Here is a 21,695-nt window from a genome sequence, read left to right as displayed (position 1 = left end):
ACATCTGCCTCTGCAGACACTAGATAATACCAAAGTGAACACCCCATTAACCAGGGCCCATCATCTTCGTATATCTGCCATGCCAAATGGTGATGTGAGTAAAGAGGAGGAAGCCTGCCATCCACCTCCAGCACCTAGCATTTTTCCTGGGAGAAAGGAAAGGTGTGCAACAGCCCAGGTCTTCCCTCTCGTCTTGAGACTGTGACATTGGGACCACCTCCGTTCCTTTCTGAGTCACTGTTTCTGCTTAGAAGAGCTTTAAATATAGTCCAGCACAATTATTCTGGCAGAAAGCACAGCTCTCAGCGTGTATGAAAGCACATACACAAACCAGTCTTCAGCTAGCCTTCACTGGGGGTACACTGACTGACTCCAGGCATGCAGAGCCTGTTAAGCTGAGATCCCACCTCTGCCCTGCGTGGGAAGCCAGCAGCAAACACAAGGCTAATACAGCCCTCCGTGCAGCTTCTTTATGCAAGACAAGAGAAAGACTCTGCCAAGAAAGCCAAGACATAAGGCACAGAGGCAAAAGCCTCAGGCTGGTCACCATAGCCCTGCCAGCAAACCCAGCATGCAGAGCCTCCTGCCTAAGAAGGGGCACACCCAACCACCTCCCCAAGCCCCACATTATGCCTCAGAACAGATATTCTCGTGACTTTCCCTGTTGCAAGACAAATTCTGTTATCTGCACAGACAACCGTGAAATAGAGCTTGCCAATGAAAAAAGGAGAAAGAAATTAAGACTTCTAACAGTGCAAAAAATATTAAGCAGGCTTAAAGGAAGAAGGAAGAATAGTCATTGTATTGCTTTAAGAAGCAAATTCTGAGTAGAGCTCCAAACTGCATGGCACTAGTTGAAAAATCTCATGCTGATGTTCACAAAATAAGGACAAACTGCAAATTTCTTGGCCTCTGAACTGGCTTGTCAGTCACAGATGATGGACCACAGATGTGACAATATAAAATACTTTCAAGGGTGGTAGACTGAACACATTCAGGGATAGTATAAACTATGGAGAATGCCAGCTCAGGGCAAGAGGGGTTCTTCCACAGAGGCAGAAACTAATAATTTGCTGTTAAGACTGGATTTTCACTGCACTAGGAATATTATGCTCTGGATAATATGCAGGTTTTAGATGTTTCAAAACACCAACTCAAAAGGTAAAATGTATTTTAAAAACCCCAAACAACAGAGACTGAAAACTAAATGCCATGGTCACATCCAGTCACATACCACAATTCTAATAGCAAGCAAGGAATGGCACTGTGCTATTAAAAATGCATGGAGCTGAGCAAAAGTTGAAAGAATAAGCTGTGACCAAGGAGGACCCTGTCCAGATTTCCTTGTACTTGAGCAAGTGACCGTAAAGTTAGTAGAAATTCCAATCACAGGATAAAAGCAGGGCTGGAAATGTTAATCAAATGACCATTACTAACTGCAGAAGTGTTTTTATAAGCTGGGTATGTAAGCATGCATGTGTGACACTGCTGGTTCAAATGCAACCAGAAGACACTTATATGAGAATAATTTTGAACCCCCAAAACAAGCAGGCAGAATGAATCCAGCAGTATATTCCTACTCGAAAATTATCACAGCACCACCTATCCAGTTTGAAGAGCTTCTCCCACGAAACTGGCATGGGTAATGATGAACTTTAACCAAAATACCAGGCAGAACTTTACAGGATCAAAGCACTCTGACTGTCCTTACACAGAAAGGCTGATGAGAAAAAGCTACCCCTCCCTTGGGTGTGAAGGCTCATGCTGCCAGATATCTGTTCCTCTTACTTGTCACAATTTCAGGGAACCTGACTGACATTTGACTTATTCTAAAGTTTAGCAAGATACCAAATCTGCAGTCAACAGATCATAGTAGCTCTTACTTTTTCTACTTTCAAGAAGACCTGACACCTCTGAATTTAGTGCCAAGTCATAATGCTCCTTATCTAGCACACTGCAGCATAAGCCACTTCCAAAACAAAGAGTAAAACCAATCAAAAAATGCTGAAGATTAACAAGAATAAACCAATCATTATACTGCACTTAGTTTAACCAGGAACTCTGTCTACTTCCACTGAAAACTCACCTACATCTAAATTATTTCAACCTCCCAAGATTGCTCCCTGTATTTCAATTTAGAATTTAGTTGGTCACTGCAAAATTACCCTTATGGATACTTGTTTGGGTTTGCTTTTGAGTCTCAAGTCCAATGGAAAGGAGTAAAAGCCTCAGACTTCAGCACTAAAGAAAGATATGTTTTCTGCACCTAGTTTAGGGCAACCTTTGCAAACATTCAAGTCCTTCACTGCTACAAATCAGACAGTTGAGCAACAGCACTTCAAAATAATCAAAGAACTTTCTTAATCTTTGGGAAAGACTGAAAAACAGATGCTTAGTAGATAATGATTGCCCAAATTCATGTAAAGTTTTGGCTGGAAATCATGTCTCTCATATTCTAAGTGTGACACTATACTTCATGACATCAGGATGATCCCAACAAACCCTGTCTTGGTAGTTTCAGAGCTCATTCTTCCAGCTGGTTTTCTATTGGACTGTCAATATATTAGCCACTCCTTCCCTTTGGTACTGACATAACTTGCTGGCTGAAAATACACCCTGGAGCATTTGCACCACTCTGTTTTATGCAGAGGACTGGATTACTTCTACACATATAAAAGAGAAGTGCCTCCTGGTGCTTTAGGGACCTGGTTCTGTGTGCCAGCGTCACAAAGAACTGCAAGTACCTGAAGAAAATGGAGTATATACTGCTGGAGACGTCTTATGCATTATTTCTACAGATACACTGGTAAAATTCCTTGCACTTTAAGGTAGCAGAAGAGATAATATGAAAAAGAAGGAAAAAAAAAGGTAGGTGAAAACCGTTGTTGGGACAATGGACTTCCATGTCCATATCACATCTCAAGTGTCAAAACAACTTTTTTTTTCTCCCTACTGTTATGAAATAGCTTTTTGTTGGGTAGGCAGCAGTGCTGCTTTCCTAAGGAGGTGGCTGGCACAATCCAGAACAGGCACTCAGACTTCAGATATTGCTATTTTTGCAGTAAGCTGTCTTTGCTCCATCAGCAAATCTCCTTCTGGCATGTATCTATGCTCAGTCAGTCTCAGATATGGTCCAGTTATGTTTCAGCTGCACCTGTTAGAGTAGACAGAGTAAGACCTCCAAAGATAAAATAGTTTATGCTTATTAAGTTCTGACCGTCTGTGGTTACATAAGCCTTCTGACAATGTCAAGAAAAGCACATGTAAATACTACCTCAGCTAGTAAGTACCTCTAAAAACATGTTTAGAAGAACAAAAAGGTTCAAGAAGGGGAAAGAAACCTCATCACAAAACACCAGAACTCACAGGAAAGGGTCCTATTTTAAATAATTTTAAAGGGTCTTTTATTGCACCATTCTTAAAGCTAAAGCTAAATTAGAAAGGGAAGGAAACTCTGGCTGTTTACAGAGGATGTGTGTCACAGAACAGTATGAATCTCCCCCACATGTAGCACACAGAGTGCTGCCAGGTCAGCATAAAAAAAAAAAAAAGCTAGGGCAAGATCTTCAGCGAATAGATGAGCTACATTCCACTAAATTTTCAGAGCTACACCAATTTATTTTTTTTTTCAGCTGAGAGCTCCTGATACACAGGCCTAAGCAATATGCAGTTTAAAAAACTCTGTTAATTATTGACACTCAGTAAATACATAAGGATATACCTATTTTTTAAATTCTGCAGCTGTGGCATTTAATGCAATGGATTTTTTACCAGAATTTTGAAAATAAAGCATATTAAAATATAAGCATAAAACCCATAAAGTGAATTAAAAACTTATTTCCAACAATTCACAACTACTGCTCAATAAAACACAGCAACAGCAAAAAATCTCTAGGGGTGGAAGTGGAGAATGTCACATTTTAATGAAGGTGCAAAGAAATTCAGCAACAGGTGGCAGAAAGTTTTTGCCTTATTTTAGTCAGTATCCTGGTACTAACACTCACTTATCTTATGACCACAAAATATTTAAAGACCATGAAAGACTGCCCAAAAATTGAACTGCCACGGATTTTCAAAAGAATCAGGTAAGCAGTGCTCTGTCCTCTTGCCTGTGTAAAAAAAGAAGTTGATTCACCATTAACATTTTTTTAAAAGCCATCAGCTTTTATTGCATCCTGACTGCATCAAAAACTGCCACATCCTACTGTGTTTGAGAACGAGAACAGCTGTTTATTTACTTAGTTCACAGGAATGCTGTAAAAATTAGGTAATAAGTGTTTGAAATGCATGCTGAAGATAAAATGTTTTATTACTACAGACGGCTCCAAAGCTGAATATTAACTTGAGAGATATAGGAGGTCAGACCCAAATTAGGCACTCTGGCCTCAGTACCAATCAAACGCAGAAGTGTACAGGGCTTTGTCCAAATGGGGCTATTTCATAATCTCCACTCTCATGAGAGCAGAGGCCCACGGAAATCCCCCGAGAAAGCTGAACTTTTCATCAGATAACAGTGTTACAGATTTCCTAGGGGACTATTAACACTAAGCTCAATGTGAAAAGTTTCTATCCAGCTGTCTCAACCAACCTCAGACTAGCTTAAATAAACTCAATGCAATCTTCCACAATCCAGGCAATTTCTTAACATTCTGAGATTAGAAGTCAAATGCACAATTTGCCAGCGTGGAAAACAAAAAATAAATGCAAACTGAAGCTAAAACAGAATGAGCTTTGGCAACATAGTCCCGACATTGCTACATACAAAGAGGGAGATAATAGCAAGGTGTGAGAGATTTAAGTGTTCACTTAACCCTCTCCACTTCATTTTGCTGGTTTAAAATAAAAGTTAGTGTGGACAGACAAGGCTAAAGCCTAAAGAAAACACACAGAACTTTCAAAGATCTTCCCACCTCTGCGGCACACACTAATACTAATTACTGGCACAGTAAGAAATTCTTATTTTATCACTGTGTCTTTATCTAGACAAGTTAAGAAAGATAAAGGGGAAAGAAATTACGAAATTGCATCTACTGGAATAGCTCTGTTGCTAATTGTAGTTATGGTGCTGTTGGCTCCCCAGCACGCAGTCAGACCATGAACTGGCACTATCAAGTTAGCCGGTTCTAAAGTAACCATGCTGCCAGTGCAGCCTTATGCTGACAAGCTTGCAGTTTACCCTGTGTTTTTAACAGGTTTCACACAGTCTTCTGCAATGGGATTCACAGAAATGCTTTTCTCAAGCTCCTATCACCTAGTATAGTTCAGACACTACAGCAAGGCCAGATTTAACATAACACTGCACATGTTTTTTCAATTCCCCATTCAAAGAGATTTCAGTCTTGCTCTATCACACCCATGCGTATCTACCTAGAATCCAAGCTGGCGTAATTCTAAACTTCTGTCTTCAAAACTGCCTCTGTACAAAGGAAATTTAGACCAAAAGCAGCCCCTAAAGCCCAGTTCTACAGGATCAGACTACAGCAATACACATTATGCTATACGTGTTTACCCATCTCAAGCAAAGTCACATAGTAACGACTGTTCATGAACAGTCTCATGCAAAACAAGCGTGATTCTCCTGGAAACAGATTTTAAAGTACAGCAGACCTTCGTACCTTGACCTCTGTCAAGATAATTTTATTGGTTTAATCACATCCTTGGATTTCAAATAATAAGGAAAGCAGAAGCAGGCTCTACTGAAAGTGTCTAGGTAAATTGCAATTACAGGATGCTATTTTCTGAATTATGCAAATATCATGCCGCCTAACTAATTAAAGCTATATACCTAATTGCCCAATAAAAAACCTGGGACCGATGCCGCCATAAGAAGTTTTTTCTACCTTTGCCTATCTCTTGACTGTCAGCCTCCCAGTTTCAGTTGAGGACAGAAAAAATAACAGACCCATTGGATTCACAGAGAGACTTTGTCCACCACCTATAGTAAGGAACTTAAAGCACCTTTCCAAGAATGTTTTAGAAATGTTTTTCCAGAAGATCTGCACTTGCCTAAACAATTGCCATTTACTTAAAAAAATAAACTCCAAGGACATTCATGTCCGTGTCTGTTCAGCAGCATGGACATTTGAAGAAAAATAATCAGGCAAATGCAGAAAAACTGCCATGTGTACATGAATCTCCTACCCAACCACCATGGCACACCACAATCTGTGTGCAGCCCAAGTACCCAGTATTGGCTGCTTCTTGCACTTGCTCGTTGTGACAGGCTGCATCTGACCACAGCGGAAACCACAGTGGCTCCCACACAGTACCATACTCCCCTTCCTGGACAGATGCTTCAGGCTGGGAGGCAGCAGCAGCCAAGAATGCCTTAGGGACTTCTGCTGAGGGCTAGTGCAAGGTAACTGGTACTGAAAACACAAAGGTAAAGTAACCTCCCTACCTACCCCAACAAGTCAAGACCTCTCCTGATAGCACAGGGCAGCATTTTGGCAACACTTTTCCCCTGGCCTAAAGGAAAGGCAAGGACCTGAATGTCACTGTGGAGCACACTATCAGAGAATCCAGGTGTGTATTTATGTGCAGCAACAGGAATGCCACAGCTGGTGTTAGCAGGTCTTCCCAGGTGTGAAGGCCACCTGGACATATGGTTTGCCAGTCTTCATTCTAGCCTGTCTGGTTTTTGATAGGATTCTTCCCAAAGGAAGTCAGGGAGGAAACCAGTTTAATTAGGCAGGCAAAGGCAGGTACAAAAATCAATCTGAATGCTTAGCTTGAGGGCGTGGGTTCACTTTATTTGGAACAAGACACTACAGGTGATGGCTAACTCCCTCCTTAATGTCACCTAGCAGATAATGTATGGTATCCTGTTTCCCTGAGCACCCTGTAATCATGCAGTAATACACAAGCATCAGAAAACCTCTCCAAAGGCTGTTCTTCAGCCCAAGCCCTCTACCATCCTTTACCTGTTAAATGAAAGAAACATTAACAGCACTGACCAGACAGGCTGCAAACTCCTTTGGTCTCAACATCTCTCTGTGCAGCAGAGCACTGCAACATCAGCAAAGAATGCTACCCAGCTGATCTTTTACCACTAGCAATACTAATACAGCAAGCAACTAATACAGCAAACAAGGGACAGGCAGGGCACATGTAGAATAATAGCCCAAGATCTGATGCAATTTCTTAGACAATGTTTGTTTCCCTCTGCCTATTTCATTGCTTCATTTTTGTTTAGTTGGGCTGGCTTCAAAAAAAAAATAGAAACATGCCCTTTGGGATCACTGAAAACTAAAAGCAATGCAGTAAATACTAGCCAGGCTGGATTATATCTGCAACTTTTAGCAATAACCAAAGAAGATGGCTTTAATTATACCTGTTAATTTACACCCTGTGGCACTGTAGAACGAAGTATTTTGGAGTCTTGTAGAAAGAAGGAAGAAATAAAGTGTGCCTCAGAGTCAACAGCAAGCTGTATCTCCATCTTTCAAATCAGAAGAAAAGCCTATTTCTTGCAAACACCTAACCTGATAAAATGGCACAGAGGCCAGCTGCAAATTCAGTGCCTGCAAGCAGCAATCCAAACCTACTGCAGCTGGCAATCCCAGCAGCCTTGTCATGCTCTTGAAAGTGCCGTCACCAAGGTCTTTGACTCTCTGTACTGATTTGCACTCTGCCTTATCATGAGTGCTAAAGACCTTGGTGGCATTGCTGGACAGAGATGTAACAAGGGGAACAGAGAGGGCACCTGGCACCTACCTGCAAAATTGATCATGTTATGGTATGTGTGTGCCTGCACGTAGATTTCACTGCTTGGGACTTGCTGGAGGCAGCCACACAGCAGCAGTGCCCAAGAGTGTGACAGCTGCATGTGCTGAACTCCACTTAGCCACACCACCACTTAGCACCTTATCCTGCCGTCCTGGACAAAAAAAAAGGTGCTACATAAAGCATCACTGGACTGCTCCCTACTGATAGCACCTTCCTCTCCAACAGAGAGCTCTTCTCTGCTCCTCCTCCTCAAACACCTGCACAAACAGCCCTGTTATGAGGAATTATCTCCTTATTAAGGAATGCCTAAGATACAAAACCTGTTGGAATGAGTGAATACTGTGGCCTGAACAAAACCTCTGTGTCCTACCTTGTCTTTACCAAAGACACTGACTTGCACGTAACTGTGCAAGCAACTGCAACCTGGTGAGCAGTCTGACACTTAAGTAGGTCTCTTGTCCTCAAGGCTCAGCTTATGCTTAACTTCAGATCAGATGACTAAGAGTCACACCTTGAACATTAGTTTGTGAGGGTAGTTTTAAAGAAGGTTCAATTGAAAGGACTTTGGCAAATGCTCTCTGAACAGATTCAGACATCAGTAGCCAGATACAGACACAACCACTCTGCATGACTAGCATTAGCACCAATTTGCATCCTAGCAATGAGAGATCGGCCTGAAACAGGCTTCCAGGAGTTGTAGTGGGAAGAGCGTTGGGAGGCGAGAAGGGAGCTGCAGACACTCCAACAGAGTCACACCACACACCAAGAAGCATACAGTCCATTTCACTGGGAAAGTTGCAAAGATACACCTGTCTGCACCACCAATTCACATGGCTTCAGATCCAGGCCAGAACTAAAACATACAGGATTTTACAACGTTTTCCATTATTAGCTTATTGAAAATTAGCCCTCCTGCTACTGGGGGAAACACATGTATAAAGACAGTGCTTTCACAGTGGGTGGTGCACCTACATCTGAAATCCCCTCCTACTGTCTCCTTAGGTTCCCAGAGTCAGTGGAAGAAATGCCCCAGAGTGAAGAGGATTTGCATCTCTCCCACCCCAACATGAACAGCAACTGAGAGTTGACCTTCCTTGCACAGGAATCAAAGCACTGCTAAGTATAAATACTTGGGTGCTTCCAAGATTAGAGGATGCTGCTTCATGCATGCTGCCAGAGAATGAATCACACAGCCAAGGAGTGGGCAGCAGGGTCCACCAAGCTGGATGGCTCTGTAAATGAGCACGAGAAAGACAAACAGGCTTTGTTCTCCAAAAGTCTTATTAACAACAAACATTCTGTCATTCTCTGGACAGAGGCTGGATTTTTTGACTGCACATTTGAAATATTTTATTGTAGAAATATAATCTGTGATGACTGGGTCTGAGCCTTGCTTTTGCAGTCAGTCCACTAGTCTTTACAGTAGAGAGAAACATGACCCTTCTGACTTTCAACTTGTATAGTACTCCATATGCAAAACTCCCTTTGCAATTACTCCTCCCCCTCAGATTTTCCCAGCAGCAAGAGCTTCAACTTATGGCTTTGATAGTGCTCTTGTAAATGTCCATGTCTGACATTCACTGCGTGTCTCAATACAAAACACCACACCAGGATCAGGATCTACTCTCTTTGGAAAAGTAAACTTGCCAATACAAGTGTGAAAGTAGTACTGCTAAAGAGTAAAATACTACTATTAGAAGTGTAAAACCAGTAACAATTATATCTGTCATTCTGATAGAGAGAGCTTGTTCCCAGCTAACTAAAACAAACTAAACAACTGAAGATACCCATGAAAACAATATTAAACTTCTCCTTGGGAAATAGTCATCTTAACTCATATTAGTTATATTCATTTTATGTCCATCTCTGCACAAAGGGCTGACTCTACATCCTCTCCCCTCTGAAGCTGCTGCAGATTTAGGTAAAAGCGTGAAGATCCCACTCACCAGCTCTCTGAGTAAAGAGAGGTGGCCTGGTGGTATGGATACTGAGCTCCTCAGCAAGGAGGAGTGTCCTTTATACACAACTATCAACTAATGATGAGTCAATAGACCACAGTCTTATACGCAGATCTGATCACATCAGAATTCTGCAGAACCCTGAAGGGGAGAGAGAGGGGTTAAATATCCAAGAGAAACACCTTGCACAGTCCATGTCTGTATAAACATTCAGCACATACCTGCCAACTTGTCATGAACAGTACAGATTATTCCAAGGTGACATGCAATGTACTGAGCAACATAGAAAAGAATGCAAAAACACCATCTCTGCTTTATATGTGCTGAGTACACATCAGACTGTGTGACACTACTCATATCATAGAAAGTCAGGTATTTTTCTTCCTGCCACCATCCTCAAATGAGAGCTAAGAAGAACTACTGCTATGAAACTAAGGACAATTTTCACAAAACACTAAAATACCACCCATGTCCAAAGAGCTCTACATGATACATAAAGGCTGCAGGTGAAGACCCTCAATGGCTGTGCTCCCTTTTCTATTTGCTTGCTTTCTAAACCATCACTTTCCATCATTTCCACTAGACGCATGCCACACTAACACAGTAGCCAAGATAGATAATCCTTCAGAGAAGAATATGCCACAAAGCTTTTACAAGGTACCATGTCAGGGAGACCTGGAAATAACAAGAGATCCACCACATTTTCTGAAACTGGACAGAGCTCTTTCACTTCCCAGCTCTGCTGCAAGCTTCCCATGTGATCTCACACCAGTCACTCATTCATCTGCACAAGAGGAAGGCACACCATCTTCTCATACTACCTAAAAATGGGAGGATTATAATTTTTTGTAGGAAATAATGGTGTGAAAGCCCCTCAGTTTTCTTTTGTATTCTGCCAGACAATATCGATATCAAAAAGTCATGTAGGATCAAAAAAAAAAAGACCTTCAAAACCAAACACAAGAAGGAAAATGGATGTTTTATTGTCAGATAACAACCAGCTTTGAGATTGTAAACTGGAGGCCAACATCAGCTTTTCCCTATCTGTGCTCTTCCAGCACACTTCCCTTTGGCGCTCAGGGGGTAGAAGACCAAATTGTAGCTACAATGTGTTCACTGCTTCACAAAATATCAAAATAACTAGTGCTTTCCAAAAAGACACACTACTTTGACTCCTCTGAGAAAACAACCACTTTAAATAACTTCAGTGCACCCAGGATTATAGTTTCACATCCAAAACAGCTGCTGTTCTTGGCATTACAGACCACACCTTTTTTTTCTTCCACCAAACAAATTAAATAGCACACAAAGCTCTGACACAGGAAAGGCTTAAGGTACCTCTGCAGGATTGGAAAAGGTTCGGTAAGTTCTAAGTTATAATCGCACACGTTATAGCACATTCCCAAAATTTACACACACACACAGAATTAAACAGGCCAGAAAATCCCAGATATTGACTCTATCAGGTTGTTACCTAAGCCAGAGGAATTTCCCAACTTGCGTAGTGCTCCCAGGACCTTCTGGACATCCTTTATACTTGTGTCCTGTTGGCTGTACAACAGCAACCTCCTGGCATCTGAGAACAGGCGGGAAACACTGTGGGAACACAGAAAAACAACCAGCAGTCATCAGCTCCATGAGCCACCATTCACGGATACTGTTTTATATACACCAACTCCAAACTTTAATCCCCTCTAGTTAAGCCACTCCAGCTCAAAAAACTCTTTTCTCAATGTGACAATCCAAGGAGCCTAATAAAAGATGTCTGCTAATACAAGGTCAATCTAAGCTACACTGCCAACATCATGCATTTGAAAGCATTTTTAAGATGGAGAGAGCTTCCTGCTGCCTACAAACTTCTGCTTCTTAGAAGCACAATAATTTAAGAATATCCTTGCTCCTTTCAAATGTTTCTCCAGATTGCAGATGTATTATGCTCTGTATTAAGCTTATCTTTTCTGACACCATGAATGTAGCAAGTAAGGGAAGGTATAGGAAAGCTGGCCATAAACTGTGCTTCCTTCATCATGTTAGCCAGTAGTAAGTACTGTAACAGACATCAGGGAATATTCCCTAAACCTGTTCAACTGCCTCTCACTCTATGCTGTTCAGAGGTTCATTAATCAGGGAAAAAGATGTTCTGAAAAAAGAGAACCTTAAAAAGCCTTGCTTTTTCTGGGTCAGATTCTGAGCCCAGGCAAGAAAATGGACTCAGTCCTTACCCACGCAAGGCTTTTCATTTACCAAGAATGTGATGCTCAGGTGCTTCTTGGACTTGGGAATTCTGCACACCTATCAGTTGACTGCTAGCCCCTATGAACGTGGTAACTGACAAATGTGGTACTTCAGAGGTGGTAGAAACTGCAAAACTCTCACATAGTGTAAGATTTCACAACTGGTAGGTGACTTCCAAATATACCATTCCCCCATGTTTCCCCAAGAACAGAGATAAGGCAAAAGCAGACAGACTCACATCGAGGCATTGAAGTTTCCAACAATACCAGGGGATTCCCCAGGAGTTGGATAGCGGAAACATGGGTTGTTGGCATTGCAGATGATCCCCTGTATCCATGGCAAGGTTCCTGCTGAAGGCATAGCTTTATTTGGAAAATGGCCTAGAACAGAAACACAGGAGTTAGGAGACATGATACAAGCCTCTACTACACAGCATTGTATTTGAAGAACAGTGCTAACCCCTGCACTGGTTATTGCACCAAAGTGCCCACAAAAGAGCAGAATAGAAACATTAAGAAGGACTGAGCTTGTATCAGACTCTCCACACTGCTCTTTCAAATCTTTCTGCTGGAGTCTAAACCTTACCACTAAAAGAACTTGTGAAGTCATAGGCCAGAGTTTACATCCTGTTTATGAATAAAGCAGTAACAAGCCACTCATGGCAGATCTCCACCAGTTTGCAACTTGCATACTTGTGAACCATAATGATTGGGGAAGAAAGGCCTTTCTTGTGTAATCCCAGACCTTACATAAGCTGTCAGGCTGCTTTTTGCAATGAGCTTGCTTCCTCACGCCCATACTAGGGAAGGGATCCTGGAGGAAGGTTATGCCCTTTCCTCAGTTTCTCAAAGCTCAAGACTTTGAGGATCAGATACCCACTCCCTCCTCCCTGGTGCCCACCTCATCTTCCCAGCATGCCTACAGTGACTCAGGGGACTGGCTCCCTACCTCCACAAGCCCAATGGAAGTACCAAAGCCAAAGAAAGAAATAGTATCAAAGCCTAAATTACAGCAAGGCTGATTAATGTGGGTGGCCGAAGGAAGATTGGAATCTTATCAGCCCTCCCTGGAGAAAGCCAAGGACTCTGTGCAGGAGAAAGATTAAGGAAATGAAGGTTTATTGTTTCCAGCACCCAGGGAACTCTTCTTCCTAGGTCTCTGTTTAAAATAGAAGAGCTATTTATCCAACTTGTCTGACTTTTGTTTCATTTTGTTTTTTTGATCTTCTTGGCTGAGGGGCTTGGGGAGAAGGAAGAAAAATGCTATGACTTTCAGATTCTTCTTGTAAAATTTCCCAGAGAATCATCTTCTCTGTCTTCCATGCTTTTCATTCTATATGGTTAGTAACGCCAAGAAAATGTTTAGAAAGAGGAATGGCACACAAGAGTTTATGGTAACTTTTTACACACAGTGATACATGTAACACTGGTTTCTCCAAGAGTAAAGCAGGAATCTGTTGGTTTTAAATCAAATGAGATACACGGAAAACAGTGCAACAGTACGTAAGTTTCAATTACATTCTTGTAAACATTCAGCTTTTCAGAAGACAATCTTAAACAGAGATTAATCACATCAGAGATTGTCAAATTCTCTCCCTCCAAAAAAGTGCAAAAAAGGCATTCCACCACCAAAAAAGCGCATTTTTAATAACTTGAAGGGTCACAGGAACAGAAAAGCAAGCTTCTACATAACAAAACAGCACACTGGCCCAACAGCAATCTAATATGTCTTCTCTCACTGGTCTGGTGAAAGCCACATAACTATCACTTCAAAGTGAATAGTTCCTCCATGTTTTAAGAGAACTTCCTCACACTAGGCTAAGCCGTCAAACAAACTCTGACAACAGTCCAATCCTTGGTTCTTCTCAAACAAGGAAAGAAAACTGAAAATTTTACTTGTTTGTTGAAAAACACTACCATTAAAATACTGAGGCTATGTGAAGGCTACAAAACACTTGCACACGTCTGTTACTGCTATCACCAGGCATTACCTACAAGTGATTTCATAACAGCATACAACACTGCCACTACAGATAAAAATCCTCCTTCCCTTAAGGCATCCACAGGGTTGCCAAAGAGCTCACCATCAACCCAAAAGCCTTCTATCTCTGGTCACAGTTCAGCAAAAACTGCTTCACTTCACAACACATCCACATCTGTCAGCATAAGTGAACATTCAGCAAAACCAATCCAGACACTACAATTTAGAAACCTATTCAGAAACCAGACACTCTTCAAAAAACAAAGAGGAATTAGCTATAGATGTGAATTAAAAATTACCAGATGCCCTGTGCTCTACAACTGCCGAGGAGAATGTAAGAAGGTGGGCAAAGCAGTAACAGTCAACATAAATGGGAATGGAAAAGGATTGCAGGTGAAAGCCTCAAAACTATGCTTATAACACTGTGGTGACAGAGCAAATGTTTTACATGAAGGCTACTGACTAGCAAGATCAAGCCAAGTTCTACAAAATCACAGCTCCTGCTACATCCCTGCCATACCTGAAATTAATTACCACTGAGGTTGCTAGTTATTTATAAAAGCTGAGTAGACCGCTTACATGCTTCCCATCAGCTTCATGTCTACATTACAGGTATCTCTCCTAATGCCATCGTAACATTCAGTCAGAAGAGGCAGTTCAAATTCCATGTAAAGTATGAGATTTAATTTAGAGAAGCTTCAGCTATGCTGTCGAGCACTGAAAAAAAGTGAGTTAGGCAGTACATGGGATCAGCAGAGTCCAAAGTGTAATGGAAAATGGCAAACACTAACACCTCAGCTTTAAAAGATACCAGCTTGAGCATCCAGCAAACAGCATAAAATGCCCCAATTACTGCAAAGACAGGGAGTTCTTTCCTTATTTTAAGAAACATGTTTTGCTGACCCTTAGCCTTACCTTGCAGTAATCAGGCAAAGGCAAAATAAACAGAGCTCTTCCACAATCACTTAATTGCAGTATGAAACTGTCACCAAACACAGTAAAACATCATGTTGCTAATAAACAAGTCACGCTTCTTACATCAAATGGCAACCAAAGAGGCCTATAGATAGTAATTTAAAAAGAACAAGCTTCCTTTGAAAGAAAAGAAGAAATGCGCCCATTCAGGGTGCAAAGAAAAATGTAGAATTGTTTTTTTGTCAGCAATATATGACTGCTGAATCTACTAAATGCAGAGCTGACACTGTAACTGTTTAAGGAATGGAATCTTTAATGTGATACATTAATGCACTTTACTACCTGGAAACAAGATTGCTTTCTTAGAGATCAGAACACTGCATTCTTTTATGCTAAGTCATGCACAAATCAAAAAAGAAAAATAAGACTGGGGTTCTGTGCAGGTTTTACAGATATGCCAGAGCTGTGCAGCAAATTCTCAGGTAATATAAATGCAAAATGAGAAACATCATGAAAAACAGCAGCAATGTACAGTCCTGGAGCAACACCATCAATTAACTGCGGTTCTGGAGATGGAAGCAAAGGAGTTACTAAGCCCTCCTGCAGATTTCTGACTCAAGTAGGGAACCACTGCTCTCTGCATCTTGCCAGTTGCATTATTATGTTCTAGCCATGAAACAACAAGCATTCTGTGTGCAGTTGCCATGTTTCGTACTTACACTCATGCTGCTCATAGGGCGGATATGAAAGTCTTACAGAGATCAGGATGAAGAAGATAAACAGAGGCCAGGCAACTTCGATCAGCAGCTGGAACTGGAAACAATAAAGGCAAAGTATTAAGACATTATATTCAAAATAAAGGTCAGAACAGAAGTTCTAGGACAATCCACTTGTATGTCAAACCAGTTTTGTAAGCACTGTCTCACTTTGCTTTGCCTACACATTCCAGGATCAAGAAGTTTGTTCCTCCGACTTCAGAGGATAATCTGTAATGAATTATAATTTTTGATCATTGATATGTGCCAGTTATTCAGCTAAAATGGAAGTGCTTAAGGGCCATTTTCGGTTTCTTTTTTCTGTCTCCTGACTGAAAGAAACTTCCCAATGATTCTTTCTGGCAATGAGCTTAATTTTTGTTATCCCATATTTTGAGGCAGTGGGGTACTTACATCCTGCTCTCGCAGCAGACCATTAACCTTCTACCCTAACACATCAGGTATGGAAAAAGTGCTGACGCACGCTATGCCAACTCTTCCAGTACTTCAGAAACATATTGCTATCTGGAAGACAGAGCTGATAAGATTAGTCTCATATCTAGTTTACATTTTCTTCCAATTTACATTTTTTCCTGAAGGTAGGCAGCACCCACTGGTGCATGTCATCTACAGAAGAACAGTAAGCATCAGGTAAACAAATAAAGAACTCAATTATTTAGAGGGATGAGGCAAGAAGAAAAGGTCTGCTATTAAACACACAGCACTTCTTAGAGAATTGAAGTTCAGAAAAATTCACTGAGATGTGTCACATCCCACAGAAGCATGTGGACAAAGCAACTCTCCAGCCTAGCTGAAGTTTCCCAGACTTGACCTTCACTAGCCACACCCTTATTTTCCCACTCCAGAAAGACTACCCAAACATGTATTTTCAGTCAGCTATGAGACAAGGAAAACCTGAAAGCTTTTAATGCTGCTACTTCATATGTTTTTCATCTATTACTAGTAGAACAGAGTGTTTTCTTGGTCAAGTGAAGACAAATATGTTCCACTTCTTTCCTGAAAATCTGTCTTTTATAGTAACAGGTCTACATCATTCTCCTTAAAAGTCAGAGTGTAAGACCTACAACCAAGAGGGAGGCAGAATCCCCACCACAAACATGTTTTTCCATGTTCCATCAGTAACAGCTGAAACTGGATTCTTAACACTTAGCATAAGGCACTCCATGCAAACTTTGAGGTGAGAGACTTCTAGGTAACTACTGTACCTCAAAACAAGCTCACACTGTAAAAATAGGGCATTAAAACAAAGGTCATTGGATCCAGCAGAGGAAATGATGTAGGATGGCTTTTCACAGATCCTTTGTAGCTGCCATCAAACAGCTAAGAGCACCCCTATCTAAATGGCATAAAACTTGAACATCAGTCTCCCGGCACTCCTGGCAATAGTGCCAGCCTCTGCAAGACAATTTTTGGATAGTGTTACCCATCGGATCCTGAGATTATCTCAGCTGGTTAGAATACCTTGCTAACACCAGGGCTGCCAACATAACCCCCATATGGGCCATTCTCCTAGGAGCTGGGCTTGATGATCCTTTGTGGGTACCTTCCAACTCAGAATATTCTGTCATCTGTTATTGTCAAGCACACACTGTACTGGGTAAGAAATTCCATTGAGACCACACTAACAGAGGTGCCAGGAAGATGCCTCAGTACCTTTGGTCTCTTATTGCAATAAACAATGTAGTGGCAGCACACACTCCAGCAATTAACATTGACAGCCTGCTTCCATCTGCATTTAAACAGTGCTCTGGCTTCCAGAGATCAAAGATGTTTAGACCTAGGACACAGACAACTAGTCTGCTTCTGTTTTCAGGATACTCTTACAGCAGCTGCCAGCGTGGCATAGCAGGACTTTTCCTCCACTTGACAGAAAAGTGGATACAAAACCAGGACAAATCCATTCTGTCTTCCAGCATCAATGGTCAATACTCTAGCACAAGTCACAGCCTTTTGCCACCCTGGTACAACTGCTGCTACACTGTTTGGGGAAAGCAGGGTCAGCTGGACTTGTGGAGTCTTCCCTGGGGTGACCAGTATGGTCACAGCCCTGCAACTGCTACAGAACCAAAGAGAAAATGCCCTTGAGCTCAAGCCCTGGCTTGCTCAAACATCAAGCCCAGCCACACCACACTGGGGTGGACAGCAGTGCCCAGGCAGCCCTGTTGCTGAAGAGGGAAAAGGCCACCTGCACACAGGGCTCCTCTTCTGCACGCCTGGTTACACAGTCACAAAGGCAACCACGTGTGGGCTGCATGCACAACACACCTAACTTGGCACATCAACAGGCCCAGAGAGGACAGAGAAAGGAGGCATGCAGCTCAGACTGACCAAGTTCCACCTTCACAGCTGAAGGCAGGCATCATAGCAGGCATCAAAATGCAACATTGTGAGACAGCTGGCAATTGCTGCACCAGAGGCTTGCACAGGGACAAGATCAGCGTGTCCAGAGCATGTCAGTAGAGATTCCTCAGCCAAGTCTCTTGTGCTGCTCAACAAAAACCGAGTTATCTTCCTTTGCTCCTAAAGGTCAGCAGGTTCCCTCCCCTACTGCTTCCTGACCCTGCTGTCACAGCACTTTTCATCCACTGTGACTTTTCCAGACAAGGACACAAGGACACTAAAAGGGAACATGTCTCACTGAGATTCACTCCAAGCAGATATTGAAAAATCAAGTCTCCTCTACTATTTTTGTGTGACCAGCCTGGTAAATAAATGAAATGAATCTTCAGTCACCCAACCCCTCACCTATCTCTGCTCCATCTGGAGCTGAAGAAGGAACATCCCATTCACACACAGCAGGTAAATTCAGCTAAGAACAAATTTGTCCTAGTTTTGCCAAGGTTAATCCCTAAAGCATGCCAAATTTGTACCAGTTGCCTGATTCAGGATGCCACCAAACACTGAGCTCTACATTGTGTCAACAGGAAATCTGTTGAGCAAGAACTACGCAGACTATCACCCCATCCCACTGCCAACTCCCCTTCCCACCTTTATGGTCCAGTTTCAATGCAGGGAGCTATCAGAAGCTGACTAATTTCTCCTTGCAAGTTTGAGGTGTCTACTCATTTGCAAGAAAACAGGGAGAGACATGTTTTTACACAGTGACCCCTGAACATGATTTTTCTTTCCTCTCTCCCCGTGTGAGCTCCTTCCCCCCGCTCCAGTGTTGCTGGAAATTATCCAGTACAAAGTAACACTTGAACTGCACACATCAGGGTGAGCTTTGAACTCAGCTTTCGCAATGCAGCCCAAACTCACAGCAGCCAACGAGACGGTTCAGTGGGAAGCCAAGGCCAGCTCAATTTTTGTGAGAAGGGTAAGGATCAAACTGTTTCTAGGCTACACCTTCAGCAAGTAGAAATTGGGAGAGAGCCTTCATCAGCACTACCCAACTCAAGGACAACGGTCTCCTAACAGGAAAGCAAAGAGATAAAGAACTGTGTAGCCATGATAACAGAATGGTGAGAGGAGATGTTCTGCTCCTTTTCTGCCATTTCCTGTTAAGTGGGCTTCTCCCCCTGACATCTTCAGTAAGTCCCAAATGAGAACCATTAATGAGAAAACAGCTGCATAACTGAGGAGCCCCACAAAAACAAGCCATGTCTCAGGCCTTCATTATGAATTGACTAACAAGTGTGGAATAGAGATTATGAGCAGTTTCATACCCTCTGAGGTACTTGAGGGGAAACCAGTAGAGCAGCTGTCAGAAGGTACCAAGAAATAGCTGAGCAGATCCAGAATGGTTACCCTACTGCACTTTTCTGAAGGACATGAATGCACCTCTGCTGCCCAGTAAACCCACAGCTACCTTGACATGGACACACATACTAAACTTCGACCTTTTCACACCTGATGCAATTCTAGGGTTGTTCAGCCTGGAAAAACACTCTTTACAACTACCTGAAATGAGGTTATAGCAAGATGGAGGTTGTTCTCTTCTCCCAGGGGACTAGTGACAGGACCAGAAGACATAGCCTTTAGCTGTATCAGGGGTCAGGCCAGACATTAGGAATTTTTTTCACTGCAAGGGTGGTCAGGCATTGGGACAGGCTGCCAGGGAGGTGGTGGAGTTGCTATCCCTGGGTAGACATGGCACTTAATGCTAGAGTTGACATGGTGGTGTTCAGCAAAGGCTGGATTTGATCATCTTGGAGGTCTTTTCCAAACTTAATGACTTGATGATTCTATTATTTTCAGAAGATCCTGCCAAAAAAATACCAAGCCATCATTCTCAGCGTAATATTCAGCTCCTCTGAAATAGCCTCCTGGTTTACCTCATTTGAACATCACTCCAGAAAATCCTACAACATTCTAGAATTCCCCTACTCTCTAAAGGCAGTCTGGTAACAGGCAAAAGTTAGATGTCTAGTAGCCTGATAGGAAGAGTGCTTTTAGCTCTTACGGCCTAGGGCACATGAGCAACAGCTGAGAAGAGCCAACCTTAAGGAGTCACAGCCAGTTTGGACAACACTTTCCCAACTTTATTTTTCTAAACTATGAGGCACTTCACAGGACCAGGATGTGACCCACATCCACGGAACAGACAGCGTCACTCTGTGCAGTTGGCACAGTTCGTGACCTCTCTGGCGGGCAGTCCTGTCCTGGGAGACCAAGATCCATGAAAGGCAAAAACATGCAAAACAAAAAACTTTGTCATAATTGGCAGCTCTGTTTATGTACAAGAAAAACAAAGAGGCCATGAGCCCCTTTTGTTTGTATTATTTAAGAATGGACTAATTCCAGCTCTCAATTCACTGGACCCAAGTCCTCAGACACCTGAGTGAAGACTTCAGGACTTCAGGGACTGTGACCATTACCAGTGGTGAACATGATAGCCTTTCCTCCCTTGTGACATTGAGTTCTTAAAACAACCCAACCAAACCAGCTGGCAAGCATCCTGATATTAGCAGGGTTCAGAAAGCTTATCAGAGACCACTTTCCACTCACCACTTCAGTAACTCGTGTTCCTTTCACATTCCCTACTGATACCTCCTCAAGGTCAGATCTAACAGGCTAGATCCTCCAAACAAGCCTGTTGTACAAATCATGCCCTCGTCCAACACAGGTATTCCCTAAACCCCTATAGGTCCAATATCATGCTTTCTCAGATTTTTAGCTGTTTGCAAGAGGTATAGCATCCTATCAGGTCTCAATCTAAAGGTAAAAGAATTTTAAGAACACCATACTGGATCCACACTCCTGTGCTCTTTTTATCACAAGGAGAAACTCTTCTTATGTATCGACTATTCTTAACAGGTAAATACACACACTGTACAGATGGACAGCACTTTAGCCACTCAGAACACACCCCGGCAGAACAACATCGGTTGCCTGGGTTTATCCTCATGATGATACAGGAACATGCTTCATGCCAGCCACTTAATCTATATCTTCTATTTTAAAGTTACATGGCAGGTTTAGGAGTCTCTCAATGATTAAAGTGATCAGAGATGTCTGGTATTGCTTCTGCCACTTCTGCCATTAGAAAGTAGCAGGATTTTGTTGCAATTGTTGCAGCATCCAAAAGTTTTAGACTGCAGCCTGGCAGTGCCCCACCCACAGAGCAGAGCAGGTTGCAGCATGGGTTTTCATTTCACATCTTTGTTGCTGCACACAGCAGTCATGCATCCTCTCTGCCTGATCTGACACCAGTGTTGCAGTACTCCAACACTCTCTCACACCGGAATTCAGGACAGAAGTCTTGAGCACCTTCAAGCCCTCTGGCTTCTGTCCACCCATCACCCTCTCCAGTTTCAACAGGGTCTTTCCAAAGCCAGACCAGTTGCTCAGTCAGGGATCACTAGAGAAAGAACATTAAGTGAGACACAGGATGTTTCCCTATTTTTCTTGAAAAGTTGTATAGTCTTGTAAGCTACAAGACTGTAACTTATGATCTCAAAACACTCTTGGGTTAATACTTACAGTCTGTCTTCTTCTGTAGGTAAAGTTCTTCCACAGCAGCAAGCCCAGTTGTGTCCAGAAAGCCATCTTCCTTCAGCAAAGCCCAGAAGCTCCCTTTCTGTAGCAGCAGCAATACACAGTACAGATGTTGTGGCCAGGCATTAACTAGTGAAAGAAAAGAAAAAATAGGATAAAAGTTGAA

General features: G+C 42.3%; 1 protein-coding gene across 2 annotated transcripts in view; it reads right to left on the bottom strand.

The window, feature by feature from the left end:
• Nucleotides 1-21,695, bottom strand: part of ABCA1 (ATP binding cassette subfamily A member 1) — a 90,777-nt gene that overhangs the window by 54,579 nt on the left and 14,503 nt on the right. For both annotated transcript variants that reach the window (XM_033085254.1, XM_033085255.1), the window contains exons 2-5: nucleotides 21,515-21,658; nucleotides 15,536-15,629; nucleotides 12,160-12,301; nucleotides 11,161-11,282 (exon numbers count right to left, since the gene is read on the bottom strand). In XM_033085254.1, coding sequence (XP_032941145.1) covers nucleotides 11,161-11,282; nucleotides 12,160-12,301; nucleotides 15,536-15,629; nucleotides 21,515-21,580 — 424 coding nt within the window. In that variant the 5' untranslated portion in view covers nucleotides 21,581-21,658. The remainder of the gene's footprint in view (nucleotides 1-11,160; nucleotides 11,283-12,159; nucleotides 12,302-15,535; nucleotides 15,630-21,514; nucleotides 21,659-21,695) is intronic.

The sequence above is a fragment of the Catharus ustulatus genome, chromosome Z, assembly GCF_009819885.2.
Source record: "Catharus ustulatus isolate bCatUst1 chromosome Z, bCatUst1.pri.v2, whole genome shotgun sequence".
Classification (NCBI taxonomy): domain Eukaryota; kingdom Metazoa; phylum Chordata; class Aves; order Passeriformes; family Turdidae; genus Catharus; species Catharus ustulatus.
This window is presented reverse-complemented; position numbering and strand designations above follow the sequence as displayed.